The sequence below is a fragment of the Lissotriton helveticus genome, chromosome 2_2, assembly GCF_964261635.1.
Source record: "Lissotriton helveticus chromosome 2_2, aLisHel1.1, whole genome shotgun sequence".
NCBI classification, from domain to species: domain Eukaryota; kingdom Metazoa; phylum Chordata; class Amphibia; order Caudata; family Salamandridae; genus Lissotriton; species Lissotriton helveticus.
In genome coordinates this window covers 245,429,774-245,444,997 of record NC_136060.1, presented here as the reverse complement: position 1 = coordinate 245,444,997, position 15,224 = coordinate 245,429,774, and the positions used below count along the sequence as shown (strand labels likewise).

At 45.3% G+C, this 15,224-nt stretch overlaps 1 protein-coding gene across 1 annotated transcript in view; it reads left to right on the top strand.

The window, feature by feature from the left end:
* Positions 1-15,224, top strand: part of STIM2 (stromal interaction molecule 2) — a 512,550-nt gene that overhangs the window by 458,181 nt on the left and 39,145 nt on the right. Inside the window, exon 8 of the mRNA XM_078678367.1 lies at positions 13,533-13,700. Within this exon, the coding sequence (XP_078534493.1) occupies positions 13,533-13,700 (168 nt within the window). The remainder of the gene's footprint in view (positions 1-13,532; positions 13,701-15,224) is intronic.

Sequence of the window (15,224 nt, the reverse complement as noted above, 5' to 3'; positions counted from 1 at the left end):
CTGAACGTGGACATGCAAGGTCATGCCGATTCAAAGTGCCTTTGTAAGGTACTTCATCGTCCATCATTAGAACTTTTTCAAATGTAACTAAAGTGGCATTGTTGTTTTTCAGCAAGTGCATATTTCAGATATGGATAATGAATCGTTTAGAAACTCGCAAGCCTTTATTTAGTTGCAACTTACTATTCCATTTCTAGTAGGGTAATATCACTGATATAGAGATTTCCTTACTAGACAGAGGAATCTATTAATGATATGGCTAATTGATATGTTCTTTTGATAGGAACTGTTGGACACTGTGAGAAATAGGTTCTTACCCGTTTAAACTTCATATAATTTCTGATTTTGAATCACCTGTGTTTGGACGTCTGCAGTGAGTGTCTCTCATTAATTTAGTCTCACTCGTTGTCAGCTTTTGAAAACCGGAAACTGAGTGCTAACTGCTAGTGCCAGCCTTTTTAAAATAAGGCATGTTTCTCTGCAGCTGTGGTATGAGGCTCTTTGTTGCCTACATCTGAACGTGTCTTCACACATGTATGCCCCCGATGTGTGGGCGGAGTAAGGAGGACTGATGAATAACTCATCCTGGTGTCTGTGCACAGGTAGCCTGTTGTAAGATGGGACCATGAGTACCTTCGGTATGCCTTGTAGAGGCCTCATCATTTATTGCGGCATGCAAAAATAAGTAACCCTATTTTTTGTAACTATTCTGCGACCCTGTAGTGCATTAATTGTGAGTCTGCAGTCCTTAGGGGAACGCCGCAGATGACTTCGGTGGCCTCCGATCTGAACGGGGGGAGGCGGACTCTCTGTGTCCTTCCGGCGAGGAAGGAGATGATCTACTTCAGTGCCTTCTCCTGGATTCCGACGTTGCTGAGGCGCTGTACTAGGGTACGGTGGCAGACAGTGTCGAAGGCCGCGGAGAGGTCCAGGAGGATGAGGGCCGCCGTTTCTCCGTTGTCGAGCAGGGCTCGGATGTCATCGGTAGCTGCGATCAGGGCGGTCTCGGTGCTGTGGTTGGCCCGGAAGCCAGACTGCGAGGGGTCGAGGGAGCAGGTCGTCTCGAGGAAGGCGGCCAGTTGCTTGTTGACGGTCTTCTCGATGACTTTTGCCGGAAACGGGAGCAGCGAGATGGGGCGGTAGTTCTTGAGGTCGGTGGGGTCGGCTGATGGCTTCTTAAGTAGGGCGCTGAGTTCGGCGTGCTTCCAGCTCTCCGGGAAGGTAGCGGTGTCGAAGGAGGTGTTGATGATGTCCCGCAGGTGGGGTGCGATGACAGCATCGGCCTTGTTGAAGACGTGGTGAGGGCAGGGGTCTGTCGGAGATCCGGAGTGGATGGAGTTCATCGTGTTGACGGTGTCTTCGGTGCTGATCGGGGTCCAGGCGCGGAGGGTGGTTGTGGGGGGCGGTGGTTCGGTCGTGGCGTGTGTCGGTTGAGTGCTGAAGCTGTTGTGTATGTCCGCGATCTTGTTGTGGAAGTAGGAGGCGAGGGAGTTGCAGAGGTCTTGCGAAGGGGTGATGTCGTTGTTTCCGGCGTTGGGGTTGGAGAGCTCTTTCACGATGTTGAACAGTTCTTTGCTGTTGTGTGCGTTGTTGTCCAGTCGTTCCTTGAATGCGGTTTTCTTGGTGGCGTGGATCAGTTGGTGGTGTTTTCGGGTGGCGAGCTTGAGGGCAGTCATGTTGTCCGGTGTTGGGTCTCTGCGCCAGGTTTTCTCGAGTGCTCTGCAGTTCTTCTTGGAGCTCTTGAGTTCGTTGTTAAACCATGGTGCTTTCTTGCTGCCGGGTCTGCTCGGCGGGGTTTTCAGCGGGGCGAGGTCGTCTGCGCAGTCGCTGATCCATTTCGTGAGGTTCGTGGCCGCTTGGTTGGGGTTCGTTGTGCTGGTGGGAGGGTGCTTGCTCAGGGAAGTAGCGAGCTGGTCTGCAGTGATCTTGTTCCAGTTTCTGCGGGGAACCTGTTGCTGGTGATGGTGGAGCGTGGTCCTTCTGAAGCTGAAGTGGACGCAGCTGTGGTCCGTGCAGTGGAGTCCCGTGGCGTGGCTGAAGGCGATGTCCTTGCTGGAAGAGAAGACCGGGTCGAGTGTGTGTCCGGCGTAGTGGGTGGGGGTGGTCACCAGTTGCTTGAGTCCGAGGTTGGCGAGGTTGTCCAGCAGGGTGGTGGTGTTGTGGTCGTTGTTGTTCTCCAGGTGGAAGTTGAGGTCCCCGAGGAGGATGTAGTCGGCGGAGGGGAGGGCGTGCGGGCTGATGAAGTCGGCGATGTCTTCGCTGAAATGTGTACGTGGTCCCGGGGGTCTGTAGATGAGGGTGCCTCTGAGGGTGGTCCTGGGGTTGACGTGGATCTGGAAGTGCAGGTGTTCGGCGGGTGCAAGGGTATCATTGGTGTCGGTCGTGATGCGGATGGTGTTCCTGTGGACGATGGCGATGCCTCCTCCTGTCTGGTTGTGACACATATGTGGGCTTCGCAGTGGGACCTGAGGTTCCAGTAGATGCAGAATCTGGGGAATCTCTGACATGGTCCAGATCTCTGAGGGAACTGCACAGGATCTGCAATGGTGGCCAACCAACCGCTTTTGGGTCAGAGGCTGACCCCTCTCCCTTCCCCATCCAGATCACACAGTAGTGACAGATGTGCCACTCTTGGGATTGGGTGGCCATCTAGGAAAGGTGGAGATCAAAGGACTCTTGTCGCCGGCGGAATCCGAACACCGCATCAACTTGCGAGAGCTCCGAGCGATTCGCTTGGCATTGAAAACTTTTCTTCAAGGGAATACTGGTGCATGTGTTCACCGACAAACCAACACCATGTGGTACTGCAACAAACAGGGCAGGGTAGGGTCCTGGAATCTTTGTCAAGAGGCCCTGTGTCTCTGGACATGGCTGGAAGAGCAGGGCATATCCCTGGTGGTTCAAACCTGGCAGGTTTCCTAAACGACAGGACAGCCAAACTCAGCCGTGAATGTCCAGCGGATCATGAATGGCGTCTCCATCTGGAAATAGCTCAAGGTCTCTTTCAGAAGTGGTGAAAGCCTTGGTTAGATCTGTTCGCTTCTGCCGAGAATGCGTAATATCAGCAGTTTTGCACACTGGAGTTTCCAAGGCAGCACTTGCTCAGTGGCTCTTTTCGTCACGACTGGAGCTCAGGGCCCCTGTACTCCTTTCTGCCAATACCACTCCGGTCAGACTTCTCAAGAAGATCAGTAACGACTGAGCCCAAGCAATTCTTGTTGCTCTGAACTGGGCATGGAGAGTCTGGTATCTCGTGCATCTCCAACTGAGCACCGATTCTCCAGTCAGGCTTCATCTTCAGGAGGATCTTCTGTTGCAGCAGCAGGGGAGGGTCTTCCACCTGAATCTGTCAACTCTACTCCTTCTTGCGTGCAGATTGAGTGACAGCAGTTGACCGCATTCGACCTTCCTCCCGAAGTCTGTGATGTGATTTTGGTAGCCAGGTGTCCCTCTACCAAGACCGTGTACGCCTGCCGGTGTCAGAAATGTGTACATTTTGTACAGAAAGGTCCATTGATCCTCTTTCTGCTCCCCTATCTCAAGTCCTTCTTTATTTTGACCCTTGCTCAGCAGGGCTCTGCTCTGGGCACTCTTAAGGGGTACCTTTCTGCCTTGTCTGCTCTCTTGAGGCTGCCAGACCAACCGTATTTATGTAAATCCCCTATTGTACACAGAGGTTTTAAGGCATTTGTATATACGTTCCCACCTGCTCCATTCATAATGCCTCAGTTGGACCTTAATTTGGTTCTAAACTTCCTAATATGCAGTGTGTTCGAACCTCTGCACAACTTCCTCCTTCGGCTGCTTTCTATTAAAACAACCTTCTTAGTGCCAATAAACGTCTGCCAGGAGGGAGAGCGAATTGCAGGCTCGGTTATCCAAGCCTCTTTACCTGACCATCTTCACTGATAAGTTTATGCTTCGCACTAGGGCTACTTCCTTACCTAAAGCGGTAATACCATTCTTCCACATGAAGCAACTGGTCACCTTTCCACTTTCTGTGCTCCTCCAAACCCCTCTAAAGAGGAGGGGCAACTCCACCATCTGGACCCAAAAAGACTGTTCTTGTTTCACCTTGATCGCACTAAAGAGATTTCTGGGTGGATGACCAACTTTTCATGGGGTACGCTGGATCAAAGAAAGGTTGTGCGGTGCAAAAGAGGACTATCTTGCGATGGGTCGTCCTCTGCATCAGAATTTGCTACGCTCTGGCCAAAAATCAGCCTTCTGAAGGCTTAAGAGCTCATTCCACCAGAGCTAAGGCTGCGACCACAGTGTTGAGACGTGGTGTTCCAGTCCTTGACATTTGTCAGGCAGCAATGTGGGCATCAATGCACACATTCAATAAGCACCACTGCCTGGACAGTCAAGTCCGCAAGGCTTGCCTTTTGCTAAGGTAAGGAGTCTTTGGCTAGATTACGTCTCCACCAGATAAGATCAGGCGTTACAGAAGGTAACTTGTCCAACAGCTCACAAGTGCAGATATAATATTTGGCTCTATTTGCAATTCTTTATACACTTTAGGTTTATAACTATCCCCTTCTGGACCATGTTAGTTACTCCACTAGCCAGCAGGTAGAGCCAAGCCTTCCCTAAACAATAGATCTATTTCCTTTTTTTCATTTCAGTCTCAGCAGCCGGGAAGAGATTCCTCAGCAGCCCAAGATATTTTTTTCACCATGTAATGATGATTGGCGTGCATGGCACGCTGCTGTCATTACATAGGAAGTGAAATGAGCCGATTGACTCATTTCACTAAATCGGTCCTCGGGGGCATATCTCAGTCCCCTCGGCACTGATTCAGATGGGGAGGGGTCATTGAAAAGGGGGGAATCTTCCCTTTCCAATGGTACCATTCCGCAGTGAATCCCTGCTTGGGGATTACTGAAGAAGGGGGATCACTGCAGAAGGGTAATCCACAAGCCGGGATCCACCCACTAGACCCCACTCCCAATGGCCTAATGCCTCCCTTGCCTGTCACGTGCACTGGGCCCAGCCACATAAGTGAAGTTGCATTTTATTGGAACACGTGGGAGTACACTGGGTGGTAGGAATTTTTGGGGTTTCTGCTGATTACAGAGGTTTATATAACATAAATGCAAAGAAAATGTGTAATTTTAGGCAAAGTTTGAGGTTTGCAGGACATTATGGGTAAAAAAAACTTAGTGAGATCCACGTGAGGCATACCACCCTGGACTCCCTTCAGTGTCTGGTTTTCAGAAATGTCTTGGTTTGGCAGGTTTCCTTGGGTAACAGTTGATCCCCGGCCAAAAAACGCTACTACCCCCAAATCAGATAATTTCTGTGACTGGAAATGTTGATGTCTCCACATTGTATTTTGAGGCTGTTAGAAATTGGGGTCTCTAGTTAGCAGTGGCTTGCACCCTGTCCAAGTAGGGACACTTCCTTCTTGTCAGGATAAGGTAGGTACACAACCAAAATAACCCATGCGCATCCCCCTTTTTGCTTGGTGCGAACAGTCAGAGCTATCTCAGAGGCAATGTGTAAAGTATTTGCTCTTCACACACACAGTAACACAGTAAGAACACTACAAATTGACACCACACCAATTTAGAAAAACAATATATCTTTATCTCAACCTAGCAAGACCAAAGCGACAAAAATCCAACATACCCAACTCAAAATATGACTTTTAAAAGGTTTCTAGCAATTCTGTGCATAGAAATCTATTGATGCTTGATTTTTACACAAAGTACCTCAAATGTGTCGAGATCCACAAGGCAAAACGGCTGCAGAGCAGGAAAGCGTTGAAAAACACAGTGATGCGTCAGTTCCTGAGTCCTTGGGGAGGCGATGTGACAGTTCTGCACTCAGGAGAAGTGATGCATCGATTACACGACGGGTCAGGCCTGTGAGAGCTGCGTCAGAAAAATCTTGGCGCACAGGTGCGATGTGTGGAAATCCAGGGCACACTGGTGGTCGATGTGGCAATGTCTATTTCTTCAGCTGCGGGACCCTGGATGCGTCCTTTCTTTTAGCTGCATAGCAGGTCCTGCGTTAGTCGATGAGGTGGCCTAGGACTTCGGGGACTAGTGCCCTGAACTCTGCGTGTGACAGTTCTTCGAACCTCTGACAGGCGCTGCGTTGATTTCATCGGCTGCACGGGGCTGTGCATCAGGATTTACTTCCTCACAGCGGTGCTGCATCGGAAAATACAGCCCCAAGAAGGGTGAAGTGTTGATTTTGTAGGCTTCTTTAGTTCTTTGTAGTTCTTTGCAGAAGGAACAATCTCCAAGGTCCTAGAACTGGATTTGGCACCACAAGGCAGGTCAGAACTCCCAGCAGTTGAGTTCAAGGATGCTGCAGGTGAAATCTTTGTGTCCCTGAGACTTCTTAACAGGAGGCAAGCTCTACTTCAAGCCCTGGAGAATCTTCCAAAGGATGATTCCACAGCAAGGCAAATGTCTAGTCCTTTCCCTGCCCACAGACCGAAGCAGCAACTGCCGGCTAACCCAGCAAAGCAATACACAGCAAAGTGGCAGCACTATTCAGCTCTTCTTCTTAGCAGAATTTTCGGTATAATACTTGCATACCTTTTTCCCTTTGAAGTCTTTGTAAGAAAGACTCTCATGCTCAGTAAAACCAGTACTGTCCTTCCTGGTCCAGCCACACAATAGGGGATGGAGACAGCATTGTGAAAGGCAGTGATTGCCTATTCAGGTGTTAGTGGCCGATCCTCCCACCAGTCTAGCCTTGGAAGTCTCATCAGCATATGCTGGGCACACCTCAACACTCTTTGTGTGAGTGCCTGGAGTGAATGTACAAACTAGCCCCTGTCAGTCCAAACCAGACGTTGATGCCACAGGCAGACAGAGGCACAGGATGGTTAAACAAGAAAATGCCCACTTTCTAAAACTGGCATTTTCAAACACACTATTTATAAAACACCTTTATTACAAGATGTTTTTAATTCTGATCTCAGGAAGACAAAACTCCAAATCTCTAGCTGTTACCAGTTGAAAGTTACACTTGTAAAATGTTACAAGGCAGCTCCAGTGATAGCCTGTGCGAGAGCTAGTCCTTGCAATAGTGAAAAATGAAATTGACAGTATTTTAGTATCAGGACATGCGAAACACACCAGTACATGTCTTACATTTCACATATACTGCACCCTGCCCTTGGGGGTAACAGGTCTGAGACACATTTGAAAGGCTACTTGTTTTGGTGGCACAATCAGTGCTGTAGGAACCACTAGTAGCATTTGATTTACAGGCCATGGGCACACACACTGCACTTTACCTTGGAGCACCAAATTCCTTGGTACTGAAACTGCAAAGAATCCAAACAATAGCAGCAAAGTTAGCTCTGAATCGGCAGCGCAGGTCCTTTACATTCCTGGCCCTAAGAGATCTTCATTGGCTGTCAATTCGGCAGAGAATACATTTTAAATCTCTCTGCATCGTTTTTAACGCAGTACATGGTCTGGGTCCTAAACCAATGCAGAGAAAGTTCATGTGGTATACTCCCCTGAGAAATCTCCACTCGTCAACAGCAAACTTAGTGAACACTACAAAATTTAAAAGATCCAGGACAGGGGGGAGAGCCTTTAGCTCTGCGGCCTCACGGCTGGGAATGAACTTCCAATTGACATCAGACAAACTGAGGACTTAATGCAATTCTGGAAGAAGTTGAAAACCTGGCTGTTTCCGAGGGAGGAGGAATACACAAATGTATTGTCACTGACCTATCCTGATGTCCTATTCTGTCCCCCTCCCCTTCAACCGCCTGCCTTAATTTGGGGTTGGCGATTAAACATGCACTATAACAACAAGGTAACTCTCAGCGCCAGGATACCCGTCGGGTGACAGCGCGCTATATAAATCTAGTTTACATTACATTACTAGGGACTTATCAGTAAATCAAATATGCCAATCTGGGATAACCAATCATCATCATAAATACACAGTGATCACTTGCATTTTGGCACTGATCAGCAGTGGCAAAGTGCCCAGAGTAGTTAGACCAGCAAAACCGAAATACAGCACACAGTCAACAAATACAGGGGGTAGAGGCAAAAAGACAGGGAACCACACCAAGGCTGCTAGGTCTAACAGCAGTCTTTTCTGTTGTGGGAACTAGGCCTACCCATACAAGTGAGGTACCATTTTTAATAGAAGGTGTAGGGAAAGCTGGGTGGAAGGATGTTGGTGGCTCCTCGCATAGTCCAGTACTTTCCATCACAGAAATGTAAGGAAAATGTGTTTTTTGGGTTAAAGTTCGAGATTTGTAAGGGATTTTGGCTTTAACAACCTGGTGAGAGCCACACAAGTCACTGCATCCTGGATTTTTCTAGGTGTCTAATTTTAAAAAATGTACAGGTTTGATATGTTTCCGTAGGTGGCAGCTGAGCTAGGGCCCAAAATCCACAGCTACCCACTCTGCCAAAAATGGGTCAGCTTTGAGTGGAAAAATGTGATGTATCCATGTTGCATTTTGGGTAGTTTCCTGTCGCAGGCACTACGCCTGCCCACACATGTGAGGTACCATTTTTAACAGAAGGCATATGGGAACATAGAATAGGAGGATATTTATCATTACCAATTGGATTTCATTGTATTTGTACTTTCCAAATGTAAGCCAGTGTGTAAGAAAGAAGACAGTTTGAAAAATACCCTCTATAAATCATATCGCCCGTATGGGTACCCTCAAATTCAGAGATTTACAAATAACCACTGGTCCTAAACTCCAAATCTTGGCCCATTTTAGAAATACATCGGTTACCTTGATACCTATTTTTCATGCTACATATTTCACGATTTGAATTTGTCTATACTCAGTACACAATGAAAAAACATTGTACGGTGCAGCTCAGTTGTTGGCTCTAGTTCTTGGAGAACCTACAAACCCTATAAATCCCCACAACCAAAAAGGTCTAGCGTACGGAATGGTACATTGCGTTCGTAAATTGGCAAACGTGACAACAAGTTACAGATGAAAACATGGTCACAACTGGCTGTTTTTTCCTACTCATTTTCAATATTTATTTTAACAGTGGCTTCTTTATGAAAACCTTGAGGTATTTACAGATGTGACCCCTTGCTGAATTCAGAATTTTGTCTAAATTCAGAAATGTATAGCTTTTCTCACCAATGGGTTTCATACTGGTTTGCACACAATTAGCTAACTCTTTGAAAAATGGCAAAACTGTAGTACAAATTTGTTTTTTGATTCAGCTCTGTGCGTTCCTGAAAGCTAGGAAGATGGTGACTTTACCACATCAAACCGTTTGTTGCTGCAACTTTTATGGAAAAATTCGAATTTTCCATAAAAAAAATCTCAAAATGTAGCTGTATTTTGCCGATGTTTTCAGTTCCCTCCTACAAACCCTGGGAACCTTTAGAATCCCAAAGATGTTTGGGGAAAAAGGACCCAGATTTTATGTGGATAGTTTATATGGACAAAAGGTTTTGGAAGCCTCAGTGTAAACTACCACCAAATAGCAAAAAAAAAGGCTTAACACTGGGGAGGGGGAAAGGCCTAGCAGTGAAAGGGTCAAAATTCTCATCATGAGGTGCAGGGAGCCTGCTCCTAGAATGTGTCTGTTAGGGTGGAGGGTTGATAGGACGTCCCTGAAATGGGCAGAGACTCGCACCTTTTTAACTCTCCACCTCCCCTTTTAAAACCCTTTAAAAAAGAGAAACTCTTGAGAAGACTAGGGAATTGCATAAGAGGAATGTTAGGCCCCATGTAGATCAACCCCTGCTAGAGCAGTGGGAAACTATTGACTTTTATTTTCTTAGGTCCTTTCACAGTCTTGTCTCCAGGGCCAGAGGATCTGGCTTCCTCACTACTTTGGGACACTAGAGGGTGCTTTCTGGGGACCTGAAAGAGAGGCACTGGCATGTTTGTGGATCGGTATTGATTGAAAATGTGTAAGAGGGAATAGAGGCACTCAGCAACAGGCTTAAAAGTTTCATATTGTCCCTTGGTAACGAGGGCAGAGGCCCCGCCAGGTGTCCCACAACTGTGTTTTGGAGGGCTTTCTCTAAGTCTCCTGGGTTTGACTCACTGAGAGTTTGCCACCATTATTGTGCATCCCTGGAGCTGGTGGATTAGTCCAGAAGCTCTGCCGTGATGAACCTTTGTTGCCTTTTCAGCCCTAGTAAAGGTGGTAGAAAGACTCACATGCATTGTTTTGAACAGTGAAAATATTAATGGTATACTTATGTTAATGGTAAAACACTGTATATCAAATCCCTGTGTCAATGAAAGACTGGGTGGAAATTTTGCACCCCCTATTCATGGATGTCAGGCAGTTGAATATAATACCAGAATCCTGGAAAAGATCAATAATAGCACCAATCCACAAAAAAGGGGACAAAGCATAGCCCAACAACTACCACCTAATAGCACTGATGAGGCAAAGTACTTTGCAGGCACTATACTTCAAGACCTTACAACCTGGGCTTACAACCTGGGCTGAGACGAGTTCTATTATACCATGGAATCAGACTGGGTTTCGCAAATCAACCAGCACAACTACCAACATCCTCACAATCTCCCTAATAATCGATGCAGCCAAAGTATCCAAGCTACCTCTAAATCTATGCTACATTGACCTCAGTGCTGCTTTCGAAAATGTGAAGAGAAGCAGACTGTGGGGGAAACTGGCAACATGGGGCATACCACAGCCCACCCTGAACATGCAGATGCTCCTACACACAAATACCTGGGTGCAGGTGAAATTAGAAGGTGGCACCCATGTTTCCACAGGTTGTGTGCTTGCACCAACCCAGCTTAACCTATACATGGCCGATCTGCCTAAGGCACTTGACGCCTGCAACTCCCACTCACCGAGGATAGGTGGGAAAACGCTGACCAATGTTATGTACGCTGACGACGTAGTCCTGCTTAGTCATACTTATGTCGGCCTACAGCATCTATTGACGGCAATGCAGAAGTACGCCACAGAATACAATTTAAGAATAAACCTGCAAAAGACACAGACGATGTCAATATATAGCAAAAAGAAAAACCAGAGAAACTGGTCTCTCGGAGATACAAAAATTGAGTCAGCTGACGAATACAAGTACTTAGGAGCCTTATTTGATAATGAAGGGTTGTTTAAGTTCCAGAAGGAGGAAGCGAGAAGAAAGGGTCTGTTAATGGCTCTAACAATGAAAAACCTCGCTAACAAACTGACGGGGCCGATCTTGACACCATTACTAAAGGTAGCCCAGGCCAAACTATTTCCCTCAATTGCGTATGGCAGCGAAGCAATGCGGGGTAGAGACGCATAAGAACTGGACAATATACAGGTCAAAGCCCACAGACAAATGTTCTGCCTTCCGAATTACACTTCTCCAGCACAAATAAGGCTGGAGTTTGGGCTCCTACGTCAAGATCTTGCAAGACATGGGGTACATAACCATCTGTTGTGGCACGATTTACAGCACAGGGAGCACTCATGCCAGAGACTATCTCCAGTTAGCCTTGGAATCTACCAAACTCAAGGGGCTATGGGATGCCCAAATCGGCTATCATAACTTCAAAAAACTGGTCTGGAAGGCTATTAAACACATTTCACTGGTGGAAGATAAGGGAACCTTCTCAAACAGAGCTCATGCATGGATGACCCTTAACTCATATAAAGCACTTGCTCCCCAAACATACTTTAACCAGGGGTACCCTAAGGCAACAAAAATGAGCTTTATGAGGCACAGACTGGGATTTCTGCCTTGCGTTCAGCATCTTCCACCATGGCAAAGGCCACCAGCACAAGCCACATGCAGACTGTGCAGTGCAAAGCAAGGCGATATATTACATGTAATCTGCCTATGTAGAGAAATGCTCCAAGCACGGCGGAATCTCCTAATAAAACCGTTTAACCTGAAGGGCATTCGCACTAGGAGGCAAGCTGTGTTAGCCTGTCTAAACCCAGAAAACACCCAGCTAAACAGCCTACTAGTAAAATTCCTAACGATAGCCGAACAAAAATTGCATCTGATGGGAACACGTCCTAATAATGACCACTCCACGGACTGAACCCCTAACCGCAATGGACCAATGCTTGCAACATGTAAATACACTTTGAACTACACCCAGACTAAGAACTGGGCTGTGACCGAACTGCTATAGCACTAAGCCACTGAGGGCTCCCTTTAAGTACATATGTAATCTTTGAGTTTTACTGTACAGAATCTTTTGCATAAGGGCTTTTTAATGTCTATCAACCAAAAGGCTGTTTTAATTTTTTTTTATGGTTAACAGTGCAATGGTTTTAATTAACAATGCTAAATAAACGTATTCTTATTCTTATTCTGTGTCAATGAAAGGTGGCACCATATTGAAAGGTTTTGAATAATGATGTGTATTGTTTTTAGTACATATTTTGCCTTTGATTGTTTTGGTGACACCCTGACAAAGTCAGTAGTATTGACCTGAATAATGCACCACATAGCTGTGTGTCTTTTTTGGTAGGACTTGCTGATGTGCAAACTGTTAAAGGTGCCTTCAGCGCTTGGTGTCAAAGGTACATTTAAGGGGTTACCTGACCTATGTAACCTTTCTTAAATGACCCATTACAAAAAAAAATGTTGCTTATTGTTTGGCTCTTTTCTCAGTTCCCTACTGGGGATTCGACTGAACCTGGGTACTTTTGAAATTCCCAAAATGTGGCAAACAAAATAATCAAATTTTGAGTAGATACCTTTTGTGGAAAAAAGTCATGAACCCCAAATTTCTTATAAAAGACCTAGCAGCCAAAAGAAATTTCAACATACTGTCTGCCAAGTTTCGTGCATATTGATGAAACTGTGAAAAAGTTCTTATCAAAACAACAAATGGCTTTCCAGCAGACACCATTCACAAATTCATTAACTTTTTTTAGCTCATCTGTCAGATTTTTTTTAACGCATATATCTCTTAAACTACTAAACATATTTATACCAAGCCAATAAAGTTTGCTTTCTGATTAATGGTTTACATTCATGCCACGTTTGGTGTAAATCTGTACCGTGGTTGTGGCTGTAGGTGCAGGCTAAATTTACCTTGAGAGTTAAGCTAGGTAAATATTTTTTTTTTTTACAAACTCCGCCTCCCCAGGTTAACTTTTCTTTACCCTGTACAGTGCACGAAATTTGGGATACCCAATCTTAGTTGACTATTCTAAGCGAGTGCCAAGTTTAGTGCAGATGCGTTTAGTTATTGCAAAATCGAAAATGCTGTTTCAATGGAAAGTGAAGTTTGACCATAACTGAACAGTGGCAGCTGCCACTGTGTAACATAGTATACATATAATTGATAAAAAATATTCCCCAAGTAGTATTGGAAACATGAGTAACCAAATAGATTTTACCCTGCAACTACCTAGAAACCTGTCTCACTCCCTGAGAAGGTGTATTGTGCTGGCAGAATATTGCATGAAGTGCTTTTAAAGTGAATCTATAAAAATCATAATTTTTACACTGCAGGTATTAGCAACCTAATTTTCTTTGTGTCAAAGTTGGCGTTTGTTGACGTATGAAAAGGGTGTTTTCATTTTTATTCTGATCGTTATTTTGATTGGTAGGTCCGTATGGCACTAAAGAAGGCAGAAAAGGAGTTTGAGCTAAGAAGCAATTGGTCTGTTCCTGACACGCTCCAGAAATGGCTCCAGTTAACTCATGAGGTTGAAGTTCAGTACTACAATATAAAAAAGCAGAATGCGGAAATGCAGTTGACCATTGCTAAAGAAGAGGTAATGCCATATATTTACTCAGTTACACCTAATACAGATCATTTGTAATGTTGAATAACTGTATTGTTTGTATGCATGACGTAGTGTGCTGAGCGCCCCCTATTGGGTAGTGTGTGTGATAAGAAAGGCGTGATTGATTGTTTTATACTAATTATTTGCATTGCTATTTCTTTAGCAGTACTCACTGGTAAATAGTCATAGTTGGCCACGATGGGTAGAAGTTAAGCAAAATATCCAGAGCCAATTTTGATGTGTTGGTTGTTTCATAATATTTGTGAGCATATAATTATTGATCGACATATATATTTTTCCGTTAGCTGCTGTGACTTACTAGTGACTTTTGAGGAGAATGCCAGACTTGGATGGTCGCTTTATCTTGTCATATACTACAAACCGCTTATCAAACTGTCTGAAAATATAGTGTTTCATTGTTCTTTAAGCTGTGATCGCTTATCACATCTCAGCTCACAGTTTTCGTGTTCCATTGTAGTTGGATTTATATATCCCTTCTTGCCCTAGAGGAGTAACTGAATCACTTTTGTGAAGAGGTTGCCCGCTGTTCGTAGAAGTGCTTTGGATGGAAGTGTGTGACACTCATATGGCCTATATGGGTGTTGTAGATGTTGTGTGAACAACTACAAGTTGGGAAGGGTCAAGGGGATTAATATTTATAGACCCTCCAAATTCAAACACCCCTATTCAGACTATGAAATAACACGAAAAAATTGGAGGGTCTGCAAGACCGGAGGCTGAGTCCGTAAGATCCTTACTAAGATACCACACTTGTTGGATTGCACAAGATCAGTCCAAGTGGTCACATGACACTAGCTGTGTAGTCGATATCCTATCCGACCACCCACTTGGCGGAGCTTCGTCATATAGGACAACTGGAACCAGGGTAGTGCGTCAAGGCCCGGATGAATTGGCCATAGAGCCCACACTTCTGGTTCGAACGGTGAGAGTGTCCATGCCACTACATGGTACTGGTCGTGTGCAGTGCAAACAAAAATAGTGAGTGAGTGATGTTAAAATGGCGTTCCTGGCAAAAAAATTTTTTTATTAGTATTCACCAGGACGTCAGGTTAAAAACAGGTGTAGAACAGTGTGAAAAAATCACTGTTGCTTAGCTATGTTGTAGAGGCGGCCAACATGTTTCTGCCAACTGGTGTGACTACACCGGCATTCTTCAGGGCCTTATGGATAAGCTGTTGCTACTGCATGAAAACGTGCTAATGTTTTCTTATAAAGTGAAGAAGACAGACCTAGAGTCCTCAAAGGACTGTCAAACTACTCGTGTGGTCATATTGACCATCCTACCGTATCCCCTTGTGCCAATATCTTGAAGGCGGATACACTCCTGTAAAAGAAACAGAAAAAGACAAAAACTATTTTGTGTTCATTACACTATGCAAACTAAAAATGTCTTAAGGACCAAAAGGGGCTCAGCAAGACTAGTCCCGATTAGAACAGTCAATAAATATTATTTAGGTTGCCAGAACAGTAAACCATAGCCACTGCTACATG